The sequence below is a fragment of the Magallana gigas genome, chromosome 4 (assembly GCF_963853765.1).
Source record: "Magallana gigas chromosome 4, xbMagGiga1.1, whole genome shotgun sequence".
Taxonomy (NCBI): Eukaryota; Metazoa; Mollusca; class Bivalvia; order Ostreida; family Ostreidae; genus Magallana; species Magallana gigas.
The window spans coordinates 47132709-47149734 of NC_088856.1; the positions used below are offsets into that span (position 1 = coordinate 47132709).

At 33.2% G+C, this 17026-nt stretch overlaps 2 protein-coding genes across 3 annotated transcripts; both read left to right on the forward strand.

Moving 5' to 3' along the window:
• Positions 1–1535: 1535 nt before the first annotated feature.
• On the forward strand, positions 1536–7323 carry LOC105322049 (protein lifeguard 4). Its single transcript, XM_066082632.1, has 8 exons — positions 1536–1578; positions 2078–2173; positions 4080–4188; positions 4621–4726; positions 5056–5089; positions 5697–5814; positions 6051–6096; positions 6476–7323. The coding sequence occupies exons 2-8, from the start codon at positions 2092–2094 to the stop codon at positions 6686–6688; spliced, it is 708 nt and encodes a 235-aa protein (XP_065938704.1). The 5' UTR covers positions 1536–1578; positions 2078–2091; the 3' UTR covers positions 6689–7323.
• Positions 7324–7924: 601 nt separating this feature from the next.
• On the forward strand, positions 7925–15710 carry LOC105322048 (protein lifeguard 4). Of its 2 annotated transcripts, none has more exons than XM_066082631.1 (8): positions 7925–8187; positions 12311–12420; positions 12663–12771; positions 13598–13703; positions 13959–13992; positions 14240–14357; positions 14569–14614; positions 15253–15710. In XM_066082631.1, the coding sequence occupies exons 2-8, from the start codon at positions 12315–12317 to the stop codon at positions 15451–15453; spliced, it is 720 nt and encodes a 239-aa protein (XP_065938703.1). In that variant the 5' UTR covers positions 7925–8187; positions 12311–12314; the 3' UTR covers positions 15454–15710. The 2 variants fall into 2 exon arrangements, with proteins under 2 accessions (XP_065938703.1, XP_065938702.1); XM_066082630.1 differs by having other exon boundaries at positions 8056–8195.
• Positions 15711–17026: the final 1316 nt, after the last annotated feature.

Below are 17026 nucleotides of genomic sequence, written 5' to 3' on the forward strand. Positions count from 1 at the left end.
TTTCTCCACTGATTTCGGAGACGGAAGAAAAGTATGTGAAAAAAAATTTTGTTGGTATTTATTACACTACCTGTACAAACTAGTAATCTAATCACGATGCAAACACTCCAAAACTTATACATTCACGGCATGCCATCCATCGCGGGTGGTCAAAATATGCATATTAAGTTTGCAAAATCTATACGACCTGCATCGGACTATTTCAGGCATGCAGTTAAAATTGTGAAATAAATGATCAACCGTGTAATTGCAGCAATTAAATCCTAGATTTAAAAAAAACCTTTCTGTCCTAGTGCAATGGTAACGCACGTAGGGGAGTCGTTTCTGGGAAAACAAATATGCATGGGGAAGAAGTGGAATATATAATATATGTACTTTATTAAAGATGTTGAATATGTTTTGACAGTAAGAAAGACATAAAAACAATGAAATAATTGTGGTTTTATCATATCGATATTTTTGCAGTAAACGTCGTTTTTAACTCAATGTGGCGTTGTGAAATTTATGCAGAGTGGCAGCTGTTATTGCTGAAAAAAAAACCCGTTTACTACCCATGCATATTTATATCAAAAGTTAATGTACATGTGCACGCAAAGCTACTTACATTACAAATACTTTGTAATGTACAGTACATGTAGAATTTGTGTGCATGTAATAGTGGTAATGTTCAGATGTAACTTTTGAAGTGAAATTCAGTTTTTAAAAGTAGAAACAATTTGAAGTGATCTGGATTTTGAAAAAAGGAACAGTAAACTTTTTTAATTTGCTGCACCTTATCATGATGTTTTTTCTTTGGTTGTGGAGTGAACTTTTAAGAAGCAAAGCAACCAATGTTTTGAAACAAACTATTTTTTTTAATAATAATGCATGCAGCAATTGGACGTATATAATTTCTTTTTCAAATAAAATAATGTGTAAGCTATAAATCATGCATATATACATGCGCTCCTCATATATATTCATGCGAAATAAAAAATTTCAGTCCTATACTATAAAATTTAAAAAGTTATCCCTGTATTACACAAACTAAAATTTCAATACAAGTAGTTTTCCATGTCCGTGATTTGGATTGGGGAGTGCCTATGAATATACATATGTTTATGGCCATGCAGAATAACGTACCGTAATATCTACATTCTATAATTTATGACTGTACATGTATAAACCACTCGAAGTCTTGAACTTTACATTGATTTAAATTTGATTACTCATTATTAATGTGTACGTGTGTACAATGAACAATAAACACTGCTGCAATACCAACAGTTAATTTCACGAATGCCACGTCAGGTTTTCTATACTTTTACATCGGGCTCGTAATTCAAAATTTACTGAATATTCCTATATCATTACGCTGGGTCGATTTATTAACATAATGATTTTGATGCTTGAAAGATAAACGTCTATGCAAAATACACATAAAATTTCTAATTTATAACAAAAAATGATATTTTAAAAAAATAAACCGAATGACCTACTCTCATTAAAATAAGAGACCAGCACTATATTATTGCGCATTTATATTTTGGAAGTGCAATTTGGTTACGTATTTTCCAGAAAGTCTGTCAACTGTCACAGGTACGCAGTTAGATAAGTAAAACGAAAGGAAGGGACGTCAACTAAAAAGTAAGGCTTACGACGAAGAGTAATTTTGTCACTTTAAAACATATCAGCTGCAATGATTTTAGATGAAGCTAAGGGTATCAAACTAATTGAATGACCGAGTTATCTCTATCCATCTTATCAGATGATATTCGTTCAGGATGTTGGTCATTTAACCGTAACAAGTTCTTGGAATTATACCGGTTTGGAAATACATTATTTTTAACAAATTAGTTTCCGTGTTGGAGTTTAGAATAAATGTTTGAATACACATGCAATTTGCAGCTAAAAAATGTGCACTGATATCAGACCTACATGTGTACCTCTTTTAAAAAGTGGAAAGGCATAGCTTTCATTCGGCTATGCCTGTCTATTTCTCACAAGAGAATATGACCAGACCATGCAAACCAGGGACATTTTATCGAAAGATGTCAAACACTTATCACCTAAAAGTATTCTTTGTTTTGTTTTGTAGACTTTAAAAAAAACATGGATAGTTTCCTGAACATGTTTGGGAATGAAGTGAAGCACAGCTACAGTGTAGCCAGAGCCCGCATTGATAAAAGATTGGGTAAAATGTCCTCTCTTCACCACAATCTAAGAATTTGCAATATTATTTCCTTTTAAAGGCCGAACATTTTTACCAGGTGGTAAATCTCAGGTGAGGGCGGGGCTTAATTATTAGAGGTGTGAAAGCCTCCGGGGCTTGCAATCTACCGTGGTCGTGAACGCTGCTAATCGCTATACACGGGAAATTAATACACAGGAAATAAAGAATTAGTCAGAATTGGTCTTAGTTTAAATATCTTATTGTTCTTATGACCATACGAAGCGATTTTATACGGAAATGGTATTGTCGTCCGAATTTTCTCTAAGCACACGTGTGTAAAGCACAATTCAAAAATGCAGTAAATTAATTCTGCTATTAAAGTATAACTCAGTACATTGTGTTTAGCACTTGATTTGATTTGAACATATTTTATTATGCAAAATAATATTTACATAATAGGATTGGGCAGCAGGCAAAGCCTATTTAAGCCTTCTCCACTAGGTACAAGGTAGTCATATGTATAAAATACAAGAATTGTGGAGTTAAATGATACAATTAAGAATACATGATTTTTTTGTGTAGCAAAGTGAACAAAAGAAAAAAAGAGGGGGAAAAAAAGATAAAATTGACAAAACCGGTTATAACAAAAGTAGAACAGAATTATCAAGTTTTGTCAATAAGGTTACAGCATATATATATAAATATAGGTATATGCATAATTTTGTTTACATTTTCAGTATATGTGTTAATTACATTATTTTCTTTACACAAATCTTCTGGATTTTTTAATGTATTCATGTACAAGCTTGAACAATTTAACATTTTCATCATATGAAACATCATTATCTCCATACAGTAATAGATCTAAGGTAATTGGTTTTTGGAGATTTAACATAGATATTTGATGAAAGAAACAATTTCTTTCATCATTATATTTTGGGCACTCAAAGAAAAAATGATTTGCATTTTCAGTATGAAAACCACAATAATCACAAACAGAATTTTCTCGAATAAAATCACAAAATAAGTCAGCATTTAAACTGCTAGCATTATTTCTTAGTTGACAATGTATAATGTTTTCCCTCCGATTCCCTAAATTAAAAAGTTTTGTTGGAGTCTTAAAAAAATATTTCTTAATAGCATTTGAAAAGCAAGCCAACTTTGGAAGACTTCTAATAGCTAGTGGAAGATCATTCCATAGCTTAACTGTAGATGGTGTTTAGCACTTGACATTGTTTAAAAAGTTAATTTTAACAATTATAATAGTATAAGAAAGCCATACGATCAGTAAGAATGTGGAATGTAAAGACAGACATTATACGTCGACAATTAATGGAGTTCGTTTTCCATGGAGTGACGTTTACATTCACCAACTTCCAACTGAGTGAATTACCAGTAAATATAGCTTTAGTAGCACATTGTACGTTTGTTGTAGAAAGAAAATTTTATATGTTTTGGAGCTGTCCATGCATTTTCGTGGAATTCATTAGGTCACACACATTCAACATAATTCAAATATAAATTGTGCGTATTTTCAATCACTGAATAATTATTTTTCATAATCAATTTAAATACAGGTAATGTTTTAAAATCAATTTTTCAATCCCCCCTTTTGAATACATGATGGAAGATATCAAAGATCACGTTGTTAAATGCTAGTAAACAGAAAACCGCGGACCTGGCAAGATCACGCTCGGACGATCATATCAATCAAACTGGGTGCTATTGTATCAAACTTGATTGACAAGCGGCATCATTTTGAAGTTTGTACAGGTAAAAAAGGGGGCGTTTGTAAAATGTTCGGCCTTTAAGGACACACAGTAAAGATTAACAATACAGCGAAGTCTCAAATATGAACATGATTTAAACATGGAACTCTATTTTGCACATAATTAAAATGTTAAACTTTTCTTTTTGCATTTTACAGATTTTCTGAGAAAGGTGTATGGAATCCTGTCTGTTCAACTTCTCTTCACTTTTCTCACCGCCTCAGTATTCAAATGGAGCTCAGTCATCACATATATTGTACAGACCAAGTCAGTAGTTGTTCAATTTTATACAAATTATGAATCAACAAAGCTTTTGAAAATGTTTACATTTGTTGGTAGTGAAATGCAAATGCAAATTATATTTTTGTCTATTACACTCTCAAAAAAACAAGGTTTGGAAGATATATGAACTCAGAAGGCATTAAAATTATGTTAACCCAAGATTTTAACCAAACTCAGGATCAATAATATAAACACACAAAGAGAAGGGGGTTGCATGTTTAGTCCATTTTGACAGCTTAAGTTTTTTATTGCACATGCTCTTTTGATATTTTGTTGTTAGAAAATATTCCCAATTAATGCAGCGTAAAATTAAATTAAAAGACTGGAAACATGATTGATGGATAAATGCAGTTTGTTGCTATTTAAAAAAACTGCAATGAGATTTAAAACTATTTAATCCACCCTCTTCCTTTTCAGCCATTGGTTGGTGTTTGCAGGGATCCTCGGGAGTCTTGGACTCTGTGTCGCTCTCCAGACCTACAAGAACGACTACCCCACCAACTACATGCTCTTGGCAGGATTCGTAAGTTTTCTTGTTTTAAAAATTTACATTGGATAACGAGAGATGTTGGCTTAAATGTTGAATTTTTGTGAAGATAACAGATTTATGGTACAAAAATGTATGCAATTTTAAAACTGAATAAAAATACAAAGTCATGTACCGACTAGCATTATCTGAGTATTAAACCATTGATTATTCAGAGCATTATAGTTGATTGGTATAATATTGATGTTGTCTTCTGATTATGCATGTATGTCTCTTCAAAATATTAAATGTGTGAAGAAAGTTGAATTTATTTATGGATGTATCATTGGTTATTGTAACAAAAGTTGAAATTTCTCCATTTGTAGACAGCGGTTGAGGCCAGCTTGGTAGGAACAGTAGGTGAGTTCGGAACTCAATTCAACCCTGTTGAATTATGCTCCATTTCATTCAGTTAGAGGCCCAAAAAAAAAATTGGGATCAGTTTATTAGACATTTTAAATAAGTAGCGTGATTCTTCCTCTCACTTCAAAAGCATTGAACAAAGTTCAAAATTTAGACCTCATATCTGGCACTGAAGTTAGATTCATTATAGGAGAATAACTTCCTCAATTAAAACACTTGCTGTGTATGGCTAATAGCTTAAAATTGTCTTTATCTGTTTAAATTGGAACCAAATAAACTATTTATTCACAATGGCAACGCTTAGTATTCCCTTATTTTACATGCACAATTAACATGATTAATGTTAAATTATCAAATCAACTATCTTTTTTTTAAAAATTAAGTATATGTATCAAATTGTTTCCTGAAATCTTGTACTAATTGAAATTTTTATAGAAAAATCAGGATCATTTTGTTAGTATTTTTTTGTTTGTTCATGGTAAAAAAATAGTGATGTCTCCAGGGGGATAAAGAAACAATTTTCCTGACAGAAGGGGACAAAGCTTTTTGTACTAATGCTGTTCAGCTATGGTCTGTCAATAAACTGTGTGTTGTTTTTTTTCAGTGACTTATTACAGGGTGGAGAGTATTATTGAAGCCTTCCTCTTGACCATGGTCGTCACTGTCTGCCTCACCGCCTACACTTTCCAGTCCAAGATGGACTTCGACCGATTCAATGCAGGGTCAGTAGACATTTTAAAACAAGAATCAAAAGCGAAAAATTGTTTATTAATGTATAATTTGGTCTTATTTTAAATTAAAAATTGTATTAAATATCTTTTGTCAGAATAACATATTTAAGCAGATTTTCATCGATATCCGGTAATAAACACCTCATCTCAATTCATGTTGTTATCAATTGATATCATTATGATTGTATCGATAGTTAATAACATTGTTGATACTGCTTTTGTTACAGGATCTTCTCCCTCATGAGTATTCTGTTCTCTTTCCTATTCCTTCAGGTAATATGCTAGTATCTTAACATAAATGTACATTATATAGAGTTTTTCATTATTAATTATATAGGGTCTTTCATTACCGTTATTTGTTAGGGATATTACTTTTAATCCAAGTCATTTAGTTTTTGTATGATATGATTCAGTATTTATATTGAAAATTAAATTGATTATTTTTTATTTCATTCCAAGAAATCAAGAACAATTGTTAATCATTTTTATGGAAATTATATTTTAGTACATCATTTTCTGCTTGTCTGAAAATTTTATCTAGAGAAAGAAATGTCAAGTCTCACTTCATCAATCAAATGTTATTGTCCTTAACAAACACATTATCAAGAAAAGTTTTGAGTTTACCCTTTTGGTTATTTTTTTCTTTTATTAGATATTCTTTCCCATGTCTGGAATGAGCCGCATGATTTCGGTTGGCTTTGCAGTGCTCTACTGCATGTATATCATCTACGACACAGGACTGATCATGGAGCGCTTGACCCCAGAGGAATACATCATCGCCCCCGCAATCCTCTACATGGACATGGTCGCACTCTTCCTGCGCCTGTTGAAACTCCGTGGAGAACGCGAAAGACGCAATGATTAGATTTAAGACTGGTTTCCGACTCGATCAGATTATTACACCAATGAAATTTATTTTAAATGATTTGGATAAACACATCCTGTTGTATTGTCATAATCCGTTGTGGCTTTAATGTCCTGTGTTTTTTTTCCTGTTTTATAACAGCTTTGAACTGGCCTATTGTTTTGTTTTGATATTGTATCTTCAGTGTAGAAAAAAAAAATTAAAGAATCAATTCTAAATTTAATACCACATTCATTGTCTTCTAAACATTCTTATGTAAATTTAAGATTGGATTGTTTCTGAAAAATTGAGATGCTTTGGAACATTGTATAATATCATAAGAATTTGTAATTCATTTCCTCTCTGTTGATATTCTCACAATATATACCTTAAAAACTTATTTAAAACCCATTAATTGTTTTTTGTTCAAAGCTTAATTTTTGTTTTTTAATAAATTTTATTTTCAGTTGCCATATTTGTTTAATTAAACAGAATTAATTTTCAATTTTTTTGCATGACTATCATCTTTATCAAAATTGTTTGGTATACCCAACAGAGTACTCCAGTATTTCAGGAGTGATTAAACTATAGATGTTCATGCTTGTGTATATGATATATAAGATCATTTTTTAAGAAATAAAATGATTTCTATTTAATTGTGTTTGTTAGTATTTGAGAGGATATTTTGATTGTTGTAAAATTTTGCACAATTAGAAGTGTACAAGTTTGGAGAATATTCATGCAGGATGATGTCAATAAGCAAATAGATGCAAAATATCTAATTTTAATTACATGTAGATATTAAATGAATCTGATGCAAACCCCTCTTTACAGCTGTTTTGACTCAGATGACCCCAAAGATTGTTCAGCCAACTAGCTAGATTTTTAAAAAGTAGGCATGATGCCATTTGACTATATGCCTACTTATCAATTGAATATCATTTAAAAGTCTGGAAAATATACAAGCAGAAAAAAGAAACTGCATTTATAATATATGAAAAAACATCTCAAACTTACAATGAACAAATTTTATGTAATACTGTTCACACATGTATTCGTAACAACATTTCATAACACATTAATGTCAACGTCGAATAACGTCAATTTCAGCACACTCGAAAATTTCAATGAGATTGGTAAATTATTGACGATGTAAATTGAAAAATCTTGATCTGCCCCGGCTTTTATTCTGCCCTGGCCCGGGTTTGCCTACCCATTTTACCAAGACTCCTTATTCATCGGGATCGAAATACATCAAATTACTGCGCGGATATGCAATTCTTTATTTTCATAAAATACATTTCCTAAACTAGTTATCTCTGTAATACTAAAATTAATTTTTAAAAATACCCTTTGTATATGTTAAATGAAAATATTGAAAACTGCAAAGAAAACTATGTGTTTGACGAATGTTTTACGCACTATATTGGGTGCTTTAATTTCCGCCTATAGGAGTTGTTCGGCACTCCAGAAATAGAAACCAAGTAATTTCCACCGGATTTTTTTCCTTCCAACAAACAGTAACTGAGTAAGTCTATGACTTTGTGTTGTAATAGTGCCAAGTATTATGGGTCTTTGTTGTTAATGATAATATCATAGTTTTCTCGAAATGGATCGTCTAAATAAGCGTTTGTTTCAATTATGTACTGCGCAGATCTTTTTGGAAAGTGACATGACAGCTAACGAAAAGAAAAACGAAGTTGTCAATAAAATAAGAATACTACCATGTTGTTGGAATTGGAAAAATGATAATTCCAAATAGATTTTTCTTCGTATTCAAATAGAATGTATTCAAATATCTGATCGATTGTGACTTACATCTACATGCATCTGTAATAAATTAAACTAATTCCCCAGTTGTGTGTCTAATTTTAATCTTACCATTCACCATAATTTTTATATCACCAGCAATATATTTTACAAGTCATGTTATAGTGAGCGCAGCTCGCCGGCGCGCAGCGCCGGCCGCGAAGCGAGCTCTACCGGCAAGGCGTGTGTGAATAGAAAATTCGGACTATTTGCACATTCATTCAACGGATTTTTTTGGCGTCAGTAAATCGGACCAGTAATGCCTTGTTTTAATCGTCCCAGTAGTTCCCTGTTATTATGGTTTCCAATTTCACACTCTCACGAGAACAAGATAAAAGACTATGTATACATGCATTGTAAATAACACAACGCCAATTTCCATTACTTTTAAGACTAACGGAGTTATCGTCCTTTCGAGTGACGTCACAATGGATTTCTTGCACATTGATCCGACAGAATTTTTCGGAGTCAGTAAATTTCAACCCACAATGCAATTCCTCAATGTCGGCCGATCTCACTAGACTGGATACCATCTCGCGAGAATCAATTTAAAGTAAAACTTTTGAGAAACAGATAAATTGTGTAATTTCCAGAACATCATGCTTTTTAAGTAAACAATCAATATTTTTCGCGTAGTTTTTTCTAGACAGACTACACTTGACCGACGTGAACTTTGACGTCACAGTAAGGGGAAACAACTCTAAGTAGTTATTGTAAATCTGCTGAGATATAAATACCAAAATCTTCTCAAAATCTTGCAGAGCTAACGAATCGAGACATTTCTTCAGAGATAGGAAACAGCTGTAACTTGCTCTCATTTGGATGAATGCTCACATTTATTTTATTCACTGTATTTACGGTAATTTCCAGGAACGTTTTTTTAAATGGGGCGTGGCAACATCATTCAAAAAATCTTCACAAGTAAAAAGAAAAATAAAATTCTCAAAATCAGCAAAATTCTAATCGGGGTGAGGAATGGGGAGTGCGTGGTATGCCTTTAGATCTTTAGCTGCTCAAAAGTGTCTTTATTTTCACTACTATTTACGGTATTACATGCTACCGGGGGATCCATTTTCCTTATGTGATCAACAAATTTTTTTATACGTAAATTTGATTTCTTTTTAAACGGGGGAGGGGGGATTCTGTGATAAGTCAATTTTTATTTGTTTAAGAAAAATGTCTGCTGCAAGAAAAGAGGAAATATTATGTTAAAACATTATGTTAAAATCTTTATTATTCAACAACATTTTATCTGAGATAAATTCTATACTGGCGTGCGACCAGTATATAAACAATCTGATCAAAATCAGATTTTTGATCCGCTCCGACAAATTCTGATGTCGCTACACTTTGTTCAGCGACTATCAGAATTTCGGAGCGTTATTAAGATCTGATTTTAATCAGATTGGTATTTAAATAAATAAAAAATCTTATGAATTATGAATAATAAAAATTTACTGGAAAATTGGTATATTTATTTTATTTTGCATTCTTCATTTACGTGTACTTTACGTCATTACTTTTATTTTTATTAATTTATCATAATTCATTTTTGATCACCTGCTGCGCTCGCCCCAACGGTCGCACCGTAAAACATATTATTTAGACTTGGGCACCAAGACATGTGAAACATTTTAACAATAGCATGTCCAAAAACTTGAGGCCCTGTGAATTCTGGCCATATATAGTAAATAAATACTGAAACATTCCACAACCTAGATGTGCCATAAACCACAAGCTTAGAATGTTGATCAGACTATCAGAAAAATACAAAATTTACATTTGTCTGATGAAAATGTGTGATGTCAGTAGGATATTTTAAGCTGAACATGTCTATTAAATGGCATTGTTTGCCATATTTCTCTCTTTCAAAATTCATTGCTGCTATCCAATTGCATATAAGTCCTATAAAAGTCAAGGACCTCTTATTAAATAACATTTCCAAGTATTCACTGTAAAGGTTTCTCCTCTGTGGATTTACATATTTTCAAATCTTTGTTACTCAATCCAATGATTCAGAAATTATCAAGTTTTACATATGTAACGGGATGGGAGAGATAATGACGGTCCAGACTGGAATTTGAACCCAAGGGTGCTCTTCGTTCTCGAAGATCGCCCCAAGCTCTTCCCCTGGCAGGAGTTAATCTGTCAGTTCCAGGGGTTGGTAACGGCACCAAATGTAACGGGATGGGAGAAATAATGATGGTCCAGACCGGGTATTTGAACCCGGGCCCCCTGAATCTCTGGTCAGGTGCTCTACACACTGAGCTATCTGGTGCCGGTATTCGAACCGGTCTGACCCTCACACACATTTTTTCCAAGCAAGGGGAAAAGTACCATCAAATATACAGGTCAGTGTATTATTTTGCACAAACAGAAAAAGCACATAGAACAAGGAATTGATGCACAAAATTTAATACCACAAAAATGTTATACTTCAAGTCAGCCATGAGATTTAGGTGTGTTGAACATGCTGAAAGGGTTATGATATACAGTCCTATGATATGCTCAGCTTTAATCATTTGAACTTAACAGAATAGAATGATTTTATAAAGATGACAATGCATAGAAAACACTCGCAAAAAGAAACCAAAGGAACTTTGTGAACCTCACACCTGAATATAAATTTTAAAACTGAATGATTATAATCAGAAAATGGGAACTACTACATGTACTAGGGTGAGCTATATAAACATGTACACTTATTTGTCTGATTTTAAGAATGTACTGAGAGCATCAGATGTTACATTATCATGATTTCTCTTTAATTTCATTTTGGCTGTGGGAAAAAAATTCATGTACATTTTGTAAGCAGATGGAGCTGTGTGAAAGGCTAACAATAGATAAAAAGAGAAATTTCTGCATGCTTATATACTTTTAATTCTTGGGCACATATTTGATTTCGATATTTTACAGAAAAATTACGATCATAGGTTGGTAATGATTTTGAAAAATTTGCAGTCTGAAAACAATGCGCATGATCAGAATAACAGCTGAGAAACAGTGAACAACTGTTGCTAAATATTTGATATATGATCTAGTGCAATAAAATATAGTGTACATGTACATAGCTTGCCATGTAGATTTCAACTGAATTCATTGTATGCATGTGGTTTCTTTCCTGTGTCAATCAGGAAATATAACAATAGCAGTCCGAGGGATATATAATTGTGTTTGTTGGGGGGGGGGGGGGGGGGGCTATTTAAAGTAAGGTCAATCAAATATGTAAAATCATAAGTTTGAAATTTTTAGGGGAGGGGATTCCAGAACACACCTGTTCCCCCCTTCCGATTATCCCCCAAATCCAGCATATAGCTGAGTAGATGATTCCCAATAAATGTATATGATAATACATGTGTGTATGAATGAATGACTGTCAGGTAACAACCTTGTCTATTTTCTTATCAGTGCCTTGTTTCTGGAGATTCCTTGATTATAATAGTCAATACACTAAACTACATATACATGTACACTGATATAGATTTATGGCGGACAAGGTTAAGACAGAAGAGTAAGAATTAAATTCTGGGTTTTATGAAAACTTTACTAGATGTTGACTTGTCATGGATTCTATGTCCTTTCAAATGTTGATAATTAATTGTATATAAAGAGACATAAATTTTATCTTTGAAGATCATAGAAAACAGGAAATGCAGGAAAATGTATGCTGTTGTGTAGTCTTGATACTATCAAAAGTTATATCAGCCGACTTAAATGTGGTATGCGACTGTAGGCTTTAGCTGACAAAGAGTGTAGGTTAAGTCTAGTCAAGCGTGTACAATTACATTTTTAATATACATACATGTATAGTAAGTTCATTGTTTATACTTGTAGAAAGATGGCAACCAAGGCCACAAGTAAAGATAGTTTTGGGAAGGAGTCCATTGTTGATGATTTCATGTATGGAAGTAATGTGGCCACAGCCCATGTATACATCAGAATGGGTAAGTGAAGCAGTAAATACACATATACATTACACCTAGGTGTAAATCTCGAGGGGGAAAGTCAGGGGTCAGCTAGCTGGCAATTGGAAAACTTGCTGCCATTTTCTTCTAAAAATAAGCTTTGCCTAGTAAAGGAATGAAATGCCAAAGTGGATAGGATCTACCCCACCCCCCTTGAAAATTCAGAATTTTTAAATTCACTGTTATTTTGTCCAGTTAAAGAAAATTTGTACATTTTAAAGGCTTCCTGAGGAAGGTGTACGGGATCTTGTCTGTCCAGTTATTGCTGACCACCATCACTGGCTTTCTGTTCATGTCCAGTGAGACAGTCACCAACTATGTACAGCAAAAGTAAGTGTGGCTAATGTTAAAGTAAGTGTGGCTAATGTTAAAGTAAGTGTGGCTAATGTTAAAGTAAGAGTGGCTAATGTTAAAGTAAGTGTGGCTAATGTTAAAGTAAGTGTGGCTAATGTTAAAGTAAGAGTGGCTAATGTTAAAGTAAGTGTGGCTAATGTTAAAGTAAGTGTGGCTAAGGTTAAAGTAAGAGTGGTTTATGTTTAAGTAAGTGTGGCTAATGTTAAAGTAAGTGTGGCTAATGTTAAAGTAAGTGTGGCTAATGTAGAGAGTATGTGTGGCTAATGTGAAAGTAAGTGTGGCTAATGTTAAAGTAAGTGTGGCTAATGTTAAAGTAAGTGTGGCTAATGTAGAGAGTATGTGTGGCTAATGTGAAAGTAAGTGTGGCTAATGTTAATTTAAAAGTAACTGTGACTAATGTTTAAAATAAGTGTGGATAATGTAGTGAGTATGTGTGGCTAATCTTAAACTTAATGTACATGTAACTAATGTTAAAGTATGTGTGGCTACTGTAAGTGGGACTAATGTAGAGAGTATATCTGGCTGATTTGAAAGTGTTACTAAGGTAGAAGTAAGTGTGGCTAATGTGAAAGTAAATGTTGCAAATATGAAAGTAAGAGTGGCTTTTGTAAAATCAATTGTGGATCATAAAAAAATGTAAAAGTAGAACCATCATGACTCTAGTTATTGTTTTCTTATAAAATATCACCATTTTATGCTATAAAACTCTAAAAATGATCATTTTGATGATCTCATTCCCTTGATCAAATGAATGTTAACACTGTAATGTATGTTATGGATTTGTTACTTTTTCTATCATCAGTCACTGGATGCTGTTGGTTGCTATGGTAGGAAGCATTGGGTTGGTCATCGCCCTGATGATCTACAAAAACCAGACCCCCACCAACTACATCCTGCTCGGTCTCTTTGTGAGTAACGACCATTTTTTCTCAGGTTCTCAGGGACTACAATGTGATTGAGTAAAAAACTGAAAACCTTGTCATGCAAAGTCAAATTAATGTTTTATGGACTGATTAAATACTTCAAATTAGTTTGCATTGCAATGTAGTGATGCTTTATTAGTCAATTTTCTTTAAAGACTTTAATGCTGTTGTGGAATATAATGAATTTAAGATCATACTGTGTATAAATTGATAAAAACTAATTACCTTTTCCCATTGCAGACAATGTTTGAGGCTTACTGTGTTGGAACTGTTGGTATGCACTATTAATTTTTTTGTATTTCTCAGTTGTAATATTCCATGTATTTATGACATTTTGTAACTCAGGAGCTTCAGGGCAAAGTTAAACTTGAAAATAAGAAATTCTGTGTTGATTGAAACTAATTTCCTACACAAGCATTAGAGACTCGATCATCGTTTTTGCTCTGAAGCTGCTAGAACAGTTGATATCCGTGAATGATTTTGACTTGTTGACCTATATTGTATTTTCTGTGTCCTGACAGTGACCTTCTACAAGGTACACAGTGTGTTGGAGGCGTTCCTGATGACCCTGGTGGTAGCTGTCAGTCTGACCATGTACACACTGCAGAGCAAGAAAGACTTCAGCTCCTGGGGGGCAGGGTAAGTACTGCAGGACGAAACAGATTTCAGCTCCTTTGGGGGAGGGGGGGGGGGGGCAGGGTAAGTACTGTAGGGTAAAAAAGACTATTCGGGGAACTGCAGGATAAGTAATTGTACTACATAAAAGATGTATAAAAATGATCAGGATGTACAACCTGTATTTTCATGTATAAGTGTTGTGAAATACTGATTTGGTATGTTTTATTTGTAGATTGTTTGCCTGCCTGTGTGTGCTGTTGGTGGCTAGTTTTCTTCAGGTTAGTTTGAAATCAGTATATATTTTTTTCTTTAAAATGGCTTTTAAGTTGATTTTTCAAAAAAAGAAATACAATTTTTTAATGCAATTTAACATTTAAATCTAAAACATTCACATGTTACACAGAATTGCAGAGAAAATCATCGTGGCAATAATAAGTATCAGCTAAAAGGACCTAATCAAGCTGATTGAGGCCTTATTCAGATAAAATTGTTTCAAAAGTACAAATATTTTTTTTTATGACAGTTTACCTTCAGATTATGATAAATGTATATTATTATTTAATTAGGAGAGTTATTTTTCTTGGAGGGGTGTTACACCTTTAAAATATCTGTTACTTTACCATATCAGTTATTATCTTCTTCTCCCGAAACATTAACATTTGGAAAGAGTTATCTTTCTTAGAAGAGCACTGAACCTTAAAATATAGGTCTAAAACAATTAAATTGCCTACAAATTCGTAAAAAAAATTCACAGCATTAAAAATAATCTGTTTTTCAATATTTTTTTCCCATTTGTTTTATTTTGTTTTGTTTTTTTTTCATTTTACTCTGAATGCAAAGAGTTATCTTTCTTAGAGGGACGTTGCACTTAAATATACTTTTTTTCCCATTAAATAAATAAATTCTATTTCAACAGATTTTCTTCCCCACTGTCCTGATGGATAGAATGATCGCAGCTGGGGGTGCTCTCCTTTTCTCGCTCTTCATCGTCTTTGATACAAGCATGATGATGCACAAACTGTCTCCCGAGGAATACATTGTGGCCTCTGTCAACCTCTATCTGGATATCCTCAACCTGTTCCTCCATCTTCTGAGACTTATGGGAGAAAGGAAGTAATGCATCATGGGTAAACAGGAAGTTGGTCATTGAAAAAACAGAATGGTGTACATTGATGATCATGAGACTACATACTCTAGAAAATAACATTCTACAGAGAAAAATCATTCAGCAGATAATCATGTGATGTTTTGGGAGGTTTATTTTTTGATCTATATAATATTTCATGGAGACGTACATTGCTATATGCACTGAACATTCTATCAAATTTTTAAACGAAATTTTATCCATTTGTAAATACCGATACATGTATATGTAAAACTTAATTTGCAAAAAATATGAAATGAATACTTTATCGTTGAGTTATAGCTTTATTTTTCAATGTATTTTGGGTTCAGCTTATCTGTCATTATACGATGTACTGGGAAAGGAATCAACAACATGGTAAGGGTTTGCTGTATAATAGGGGTATTTCTTACTGAGGTTTTTGAGACTTGTATAATTCCATGCAATATGTTGATTTTTGTATTATAATAGTTTATGATACATTATTGTTTTATTAAAGGGAACAAAAAAAATCTGTTTCTTTCTTATTCTTCCTTTCCCAGATAAAGCAGTCCAAAAATATTTTTTAAAAATTAAAAACTTCTGGTGAAAGAAGTGTACTAGGTTTTTGAAATTGATTTTGAATCAAATTTTAACCACCTACAAAAACAATCACGAGGTTAATGAAGAACTGAATAAAAGACACGTTTTATTATTTCGTTATTAGCAACCGTAATTAAAGTTTCTGTTAAAAAAAAACGACAACAAAAGTTTAACCAAGAGACCATGAAGCACAAATACAAGTACAAATAATCAGTACATGTAAATGTTTAAAAAGTTGAACTCTTTGTTCGTTGATTTCTTTTGTCTTTGAATGCAATTAAGTCAGATATCAATATTAATTTTATCTAGTTATCATCAGAAATAAAAAGCCGCGATATTTAGTGGTTACAGTAATGCGAAATATGTTCTCGTATTATATCAACATTACCGATTAGGCGATCATATTCATTAAAGTCCGTATAAGCAAACCTCGGCTGATTCCGTCGACTACATCAAACATTGGCTCGTTTGAAAAGCTCGTCTAACTTCGCCTAAATTGAATCTCGGCATTCGGCACGCCTTGGCCGATATGTTCCTTGCTTGCCTTGTCCCATGATCCTTTGCTGAAATAACCAGGTGTGTGTGTGTGGGGTGGGGGAGGGGGATCGGATAGGTTATGACCCCCTGGAAAATTCAAACTTATATATTTTACAAAGTAAAATTAGAAAATAGGCCTCGGACATTCCTCAATGGTAAGTAAAGTCAACCCTCGAATGGACCACCCTCCTTGGAAAAGCTGTCTTGATCCGCACATGAATTTGAATCCCAAATCATAGGCTAGGGGGTCGTGGGACAATTAACTTTTTAAGGAAAAGCATTGGTTGCATGGGTACCGTGCTTGCAGGTGGTCGAAATCCAGGCTTGAAAAGTTTATAATGATGTATTGCGAGTTGCGTATTGCCGATGTATGAACAAATAATGATATACTTTCTTTCTACTTTTTTTTCGTCAACCACAGGATTTAGGAACACTGGAATTGCGAAAG

What these genes read in the sequence shown, in the direction of transcription:
- LOC105322049 (XM_066082632.1), top strand. Translation starts at nt 2,092, where the DNA reads ATGGATAGTTTCCTGAACATGTTTGGGAATGAAGTGAAGCACAGCTAC. An exon ending in ACATGCTCTTGGCAGGATTC is followed by an intron (nt 4,727 to 5,055) that starts GTAAGTTTTCTT and finishes CTCCATTTGTAG; the next exon opens with ACAGCGGTTGAGGCCAGCTT. An exon ending in CAGCTTGGTAGGAACAGTAG is followed by an intron (nt 5,090 to 5,696) that starts GTGAGTTCGGAA and finishes GTTTTTTTTCAG; the next exon opens with TGACTTATTACAGGGTGGAG.
- LOC105322048 (XM_066082631.1), top strand. Translation starts at nt 12,315, where the DNA reads ATGGCAACCAAGGCCACAAGTAAAGATAGTTTTGGGAAGGAGTCCATT. An exon ending in ACCAACTATGTACAGCAAAA is followed by an intron (nt 12,772 to 13,597) that starts GTAAGTGTGGCT and finishes TTCTATCATCAG; the next exon opens with TCACTGGATGCTGTTGGTTG. An exon ending in TGGTGGCTAGTTTTCTTCAG is followed by an intron (nt 14,615 to 15,252) that starts GTTAGTTTGAAA and finishes CTATTTCAACAG; the next exon opens with ATTTTCTTCCCCACTGTCCT.